At 38.2% G+C, this 7,342-nt stretch overlaps 1 protein-coding gene across 1 annotated transcript in view; it reads left to right on the top strand.

The window, feature by feature from the left end:
• The first annotated feature begins 2,021 nt into the window (after positions 1-2,021).
• LOC150088026 (uncharacterized) overlaps positions 2,022-7,342 on the top strand; it is a 276,978-nt gene continuing 271,657 nt past the window's right edge. Inside the window, exon 1 of the mRNA XM_090369988.1 lies at positions 2,022-2,359. Within this exon, the coding sequence (XP_090226114.1) occupies positions 2,032-2,359 (328 nt within the window). The 5' untranslated portion in view covers positions 2,022-2,031. The remainder of the gene's footprint in view (positions 2,360-7,342) is intronic.

Raw genomic sequence — 7,342 nt, 5'->3', positions numbered from 1 at the left:
TAGGTTCGTAATCTGAACAAGTGGAAGGATCCCATCAGAATTCAGCGTGCTCAACCCATTCAAGGCCTTATACACCTCAATCAGATCACCGCGCAGGTGCCTAGTCTCCAGCCACTGCAATTTGCAGAACTTAAGCCTCTCTTGGTAAGAGGATCCCTTCATTCCCCTCATCAATCTTGTTGCCCTTTTCTGTACACGCTCAAGTAAATCTACATCCTTCCTAAAATGAGGCCTCCAGACCTGTACGCAGTACTTAAGGCGTGGCCTGACCATTGCCTTATACAGAGGGACAATCACCTCCTCCCTGCTAGCAAAATTCCTATATATCATTGATAAAACCCCATGACCTGCCCTGGCAGCCTGTCTGCATTGCTCAGAAAACTTCATATCTGACTGCACAATTACTCCCAGGTCTTTTTCATTTTCTACCACCTTAAGTGTAGTACCACACAGTTGGTACGTTTCTCTGGGGTTACTTCTACCCATACGCAGTACTTTGCATTTGTCAAGGTTAAACTTCAGTTGCCAATTCTTAGCCCATCTGTCCAAATTATCTAGATCCTCTTGTAGTAGTCCACTGCCATTACTGTCATTAACAACCCTTCCAACCTTTGTATCATCTGCAAACTTCGACATTAAGCCTGATATACCTTCATCAATATCATTGATAAATAAACAAAACAACAGTGGACCTAACACCGAACCCTGTGGGACTCCACTAATAACATTAGTCCACGAAGAGCAGCACCCATTGATTACCACCCTCTGTCTTCTCCCACTTAACCATCCTTTTATCCATTGTAGCAACTTACCCTTAATACCATTCTGCTCCAATTAGTACAATAGTCTTCCATGCGCAACAGTGTCGAAAGCTTTCCTGAAATCCAAATTGCTTCCAATGCATGGCTGACGAGCGGAACGCTCTTCCCCGAGACTGAAGCATTCATCATTGCCATCCAAGACCAAGTAAGCAACACCAGAAACTATAGAAAATACATTGCCAAGGAGCCCGGAGTGTCCGATGATACATGTCGAAGATGCCACCTGGCCTCAGAAACGATCAGACACATCACTGCGGGATGCAAGGTGATCACCTAGACCGAGTACCCTCATAGATACGACCAGGTAGCTAGGATAATACTTCAGAAGCTAGTAAGGAAATACCAGCTGATCGAAGAAAGTGTACCATACTACAAGTACGAACCCCAGGCAGTACTAGAGACTCCAACTCACTAGTTGTACTGGGACCGCGCCATAATAACGGATAAGACAATCAAGCACAACAGACCGGACATAACCCCTGTGGATAAGAAGGAAAGGGTTACTTATCTGATTGACATAGTGGTACCCAACACTGGCAACCTGCAGAAAACCCATGGGATGAAATCAGGAAGTACACGAACCTAAGACAGGAGATCAAAGAGATGTGGGATATGCAACAAGTTACGACCATCCCGATCATCGTGTCAACCACAGGTATGGTGCCAAAGACCCTGCATAACAGCCTCACAGCAATAGGTCTCCCAGCGAACACCTACAAGGAACTTCAGAAAGTCGCAATCCTGAACACCCGTAGGACAGTCAGAGAGTTCCTCGACCAACAGTAACACCAGACATAACAACAACCACTCTGTGTACTTGGTAGCAATACCCTTCACGATGTGGAACCCCCAATCAGGGAGAAATAATGTAATAATAATAAAAACCTCACTGTGTGCTCATCTTGAAATTTGACTCGTAATATCTAATAGATACAGTATGGACATTCTATCCCTCACACTGTCTGTAATAGACTAATAACTATGCTTTTCTATGAATTTAATTACGATAATAACAGCTTTGCTTTTTTCCTAAATTTAGTTATGTCAGCAATTATAATTTTAAGTGAACTCAGTTATTTGACACAATTACGCTTTCTTTTCTATGAACTTATATACTGTATGATAGCAACTGTTTAAAACAATTACTGGTGGTAGATGGCGTCGTTGTATAATATGCCTTGTTCCGTTTGGTATAGAGTATCATGGAGAAATGAGAATCTGTGGTTTTACTTTTAGACTTAATCGACTTTATTCACAGTTGAAATTTCTGTCTCTGTCAGATTTCTGTATAAGAATTCCAGTAATTGGTGTAAGCTTGTATAGAGAAATGTCAGACGTGAAGCATCCAAAATTAAGTAAATTGCACGGAGATCGAAAATTTTATGAAATACCAGATGAATACGTTACTAAGCATTTCAAGCCGAAAAACGACGGAGAAGGATCTGAAGCTTCATCATGTCAAAAGTTGATAAATTATATTAATAAAAATATCATAGGACGCAATATGACTTTTGCAGGCCCCTATGGTCATCGGCAGGGTGAGCGTAATTCGTTGTCGTTGAATTTCAACGATTACATAATTTTTTGTACTACATACGCTTGAAACAGTAATTTAAATTCATATATAAAGCGCTAACAACCTCTATTCAGGTTGTCATATTTGTTCAAGATCCAGATGTTAACGTCTGAAAAGTCAGTCAGCACTTGGGGGGAGGGCATCAACAAAAAAAAAAAAAAATAAATAAAAATAATAATAATGGAGTTGAGTGGATTGGGAAACAGTAAAGTAAAGGTCGTCTGGAACAGCCATTGCAATGAAGGAAACAGTCCTGTAATAATATTATTAGCCATATGGTGCAAGGAAGCCTGAGACTTATGCTGCACCAGCCAAAAAAAAAAAAAAAAAAAAATCTGAATTACCCTGTGAGAGAGAGAAAACAAGAGTCAGAAGTAGAGAGTAGTCACCAAAAAAGAGAAGAATGATGATATCCAGCTCAGGACTCTGTGTGTGCCAAGCCCATTCTCACCACATGTGAGCCCCTGGGGTGATGTGGTATAGTGGATGATATCAAATTCAAGTTGTGATATTGGATGGTTTCCTGATAATAAAACTCAGAAATTAAAAGCTTAAATTCCTTTGTGTGATTCTTTTATATGTATGTTTAATTATTATTTAACATATAGATAATTATTTAGTATACAGTGGAAACAACACAAATTGATAAACTGCAAGAAGAAATGATAAATTATTGCATTATTCCTTGAGTTACGAACACTGTCTTATGACTGTCATGCATGCAAACAAAGCTCCATGAGATAAACAGTATAGCAATACCCCGCATAGCACTGATAATTGGTACCAAAATTGTTCCATGTTATGTGAAACTGTGCTGATTGAGGTATAATTAGAATGGGTTTTGATTGAATGCATACCAGAGAAACAGTGTATAAACAAATAATAATAAATCTATAAACAATTTGCACTTGATAGCCAATTAAAAGAATTTGAAAAAAATATATATATTGCAAAAATTTTATTAATGAAAAGGTAACATCATGAGAGATGAGAAAAAAGTTTTATTGTTTATTTGGGTATTTCAGTAATAAAGTCTGGTGGAGTCGTCTCTCCTTTTTTCTCTGAGTACAAGGCTTTGTAGCATTGAATCCCATCTTGTAAAATTGCCGTATCTTGATGCTACATTTAACATCCGGATCTCCATTCATAATCACCTTGCAGACCATGTCAACACCCCCGAAAAATTTTCTCCAATTCTGTTAAATTCTTTGATGCCATGTCAGTGTTATCCACTTCAGAATTGTTTGCCTCTTCTTCCTATGCGGTTTGCTCGTCAATTTCAAGGAGAGTTGCATTGCCTGAAGTAGCCCAGTGGTCAGGAGCAGGAGTGCATAGTTCGTGTTCCTTGAGTGAACTGGGGTTCAAGCTCATGACTACTAAATACGATAAATATTTGTATTGACGATTTATTGTAAACTCTACTGACTTGGTTGTCGTGCCGGAGTATAAGCAGAAAATTTATTTATTTATTTATTTTTTATTTATTATCTAAGTCACTTGCATGTGAGTCAATGCAGACACGGTAGATGACTCTCATCAACCGGTGCAATACCACCACTTTGCGTATTGGAGGTTTGAAGTGGTGAAACCCATGTTTAGTCTCTAGAGCAAAGTTTTCGGCATCCCCCCCCCATACTTTACTTTCAACCCATGCACGGTACTAAGTACTATAGGTTTTGATACCTTTCGTGTTTGGGGTTTCCATAAAAAAAAATACATTGTCCAAAGTTTCGAATCCTAAGTCTTTTCCGATCTTTGCAATGTCTTTGGTAATTGTCTGAATTGCGATTCAAAACCAGTGAAATCATTTGTCAAATGGGGCAAAACATGCTGCCAAGCAGAATGCATATTGATGGCAGCGATTTCTAGCTAGCCAAGATGCAAATATATTTTCAATCGTATTTAAAGGAGTAAAAAAATAAATTGTGAAATGAAAAGTTTGAAAAGCTATCACGTCGTCTCGCCGGGATGGAATTAAAAATACTGAACACTGTTGCACATTGCTATTGGCACATGTGCATTTGAGACAATAGAGTTGGCACCATAGCATATATGTGTGCGTACCTAGGCTACGACAATGCCGAATATATCTGTGCATATCTAGGCTATGACAACACAGCATATATGTAGAGTACGTGTCTAGGCTATTGAATGAGTTTTAACATGTACAGTAAATTTTCGACTTAAACTTAATTGGAAACCGTGTTATAGTGAAACCCGTACTGTTCAAAGCAGTGCTAGGCGAGGTATTTCTGTATAATGTTTTCACCAATGAACAATCTTCAATTACTTATTTCCTCCTTAATTAATTACAAATGCTTGAATGTTGATGGTCTAGTGTCATTACCAAGAGTCCATTTTACTTTATCAATGTCAAAGGTCATGCCAGCTCTTGGCAAGTACAGATGACAGTGATCATAAAACAGCAGAGAATTCTTTACCTATGTAAACTCTAGAAGGAAAGGGATGAATCAGATTGGTCCACTGGATATTGATGGTTCAACTGTTGATGATCTTGCTCAGGTGGCTAACAAACTAAATGAGTATTTTGTATCTACATTCACACATGAGTTTTTAGGGAGGGGAATGCCAGAGGTGAATTGAACTCTGGCAGTAAGCTAGAGAATCTTGTAATAACTGAGAGTAAAGTGGAGGAGAAATTGTTGAAGATAAATACAAGGAAGGCACCTGGGGTGGATGGGATCTATCCAGTTATATTAAAGGAGGCAACAAAGGAAGTAAGCAAACCTTTAGCCATAATTATGAGAGCTTCCTTGGACTCAGGGGAAGTACCCATGGACTGGAGATGTGCAAATGTGACCCCAATTCACAAAGGAGGATCAAAGGGCGACACAAATAATTATAGACCTGTTGGTTTAACTTCTGTTCCCAGAAAATTAATGGAGGCACTGGTTAAAGAAGCACTGCAGGACCATCTAGACAAGACTTCAGTTATAGCTCGGACACAGCATGGTTTTGTTAAGGGAAAGTCTTGCCTGACCAATTTGATTGGATACTATGATGTGATCACAAAGGAACTGGATGCAGGGAATAACTTTGATATCATATATTTGGATCTTAGAAAGGCTTTTGATACTGTTGCACATGAAAGACTGCTGAAAAAATTGGAGCAGTGTGGCATTGGAGGCAAATTGCTGCTATGGATAAAGGGATGGTTGAGTGGGAGGAGACAGAGAGTGGTAATCAATGGCCACTGCTCATCGTGGACTAATGTTATTAGTGGAGTCCTCCAGGGTTCAGTGTTGGGTTTATTGTTGTTTTCTGTATTTATAAATGATATTGATGATGGTATATCAAGCTTAATGTCCAAGTTTGCAGACGATACGAAAGTTGGCAGGGTTGTTAATGACAGTACACTGCTGCAACAGGATCTAGAAAAGTTGAACAGATGGGCTGAGAGGTGGCAAATGAAGTTTAACATTGACAAATGTAAAGTACTACATATGGGAAGCAGTAACCCCAGAGTAACATATCAACTCTGTGGTACCACACTGACAGTAGTAGAGAATGAAAAGGACCTGGGGGTAATTGTGCAGGCAGATATGAAGTTTTGTGAGCAGTGCAGATGGTCTGCAAGAGTAGCTCATCTCATAGTGTCTTCTCAATGATATACAGGAATTTTTCTAGCAGGGATAAGGAAGTGATTATCCCCTTGTATAAGGCAATAGTCAGGCCATACCTTGAGTACTATATACAGGTCTGAAGGCCTCATTTTAAGAAGGATGTAGAGCTGTTGGAACGAGTACAGCGAGGGGCAACAAGATTAGTGAATGGAACAAAGGGTTGCTCTTGCGAAGAAAGGCTTAAGTTTTGCAAATTACCTGTCTGGACACTAGGCACCTGCGAGGTGATATGATTGAGGTGTATAAAGCCTTGAATTGTTTGAGCATTCTCAATGCAGATTTAAGTTCAGCCTTAAATTTATTTAGGCTATCAACTGCTACCAATCACCTGAGAGGGCATAAATTCAAATTGAGGAAAGGCAGTTATAGGATAGATGTGCAGAAGTTTGCCTTTAGCCATCTGGTAGTTTATTGGTGGCAGTTGATAGCCTAAATAAATTTAAGGCTGAACTGGACAGGTATTTGGAACGAACGGAGGGGTGAAATTGGGGCATTTTTTTGTTTTTTTTTTGGCTGATGCCGCATAAGCTTGCTTTCTTGCATCTTGTGCCTCCACTAATGCTAATGCTAAAAGAAAGCATTCTCATTTCAACTTCAGAGCCATTAGATTGACTTGTAAAATGTTATTCCAAGGAGTGGGCTTCTTAGTCACCAGTGGTGACCAAACAAACAATGCCCATAATAATGATAATTACAAATCATTTATTAGTGTACCTAGATATAATAGCCTTACTGTATTCTGAATTTTTTTCTTCAAATATGCAACTGGGGTGTTTATACACTGAAAAATCTCTTGGGATTATTTGTGCATTTCTTCATAGGATTTTAATTGCTAATGAAAAAATATCACTTAACTAAATGATACTAAAAATTTGTGGCAGTGGTATTAAAAAATTAAATTCTAGGAACATCAGATATAGTGGATATAAATGTATAATAAAGACAAATATATAATAAAGTATACAAATTTAAACTTAAAAAATTGAAATCAAGAAAATGTTTAAATTAGGTTACTAATTGTCTTAAAAATAGAAGTGCCAAATTCCTTATGATAAGTATATTTCATCATATCACTGCTATATCACTCATACTTCACATCATATCACTGTTATGCACAGAATTGTCATACAAATGTATCATATTATATTGGCATTTGCCTTCTATTGTATGTATAAATGTGTGTGTTGAGTATGTAAAAAATATATGGTTTTATACATTAATAATATATGTGGAGCTATATTATAATATATATAATACAGCTCCACAATGTTCAGCTTTATACTGCATTCATTGTGGCACTA

This window comes from Mastigoproctus giganteus, chromosome 3, assembly GCF_048544385.1.
Source record: "Mastigoproctus giganteus isolate SK-2022 chromosome 3, ASM4854438v1, whole genome shotgun sequence".
NCBI lineage: Eukaryota > Metazoa > Arthropoda > Arachnida > Uropygi > Thelyphonidae > Mastigoproctus > Mastigoproctus giganteus.
This window is presented reverse-complemented; position numbering and strand designations above follow the sequence as displayed.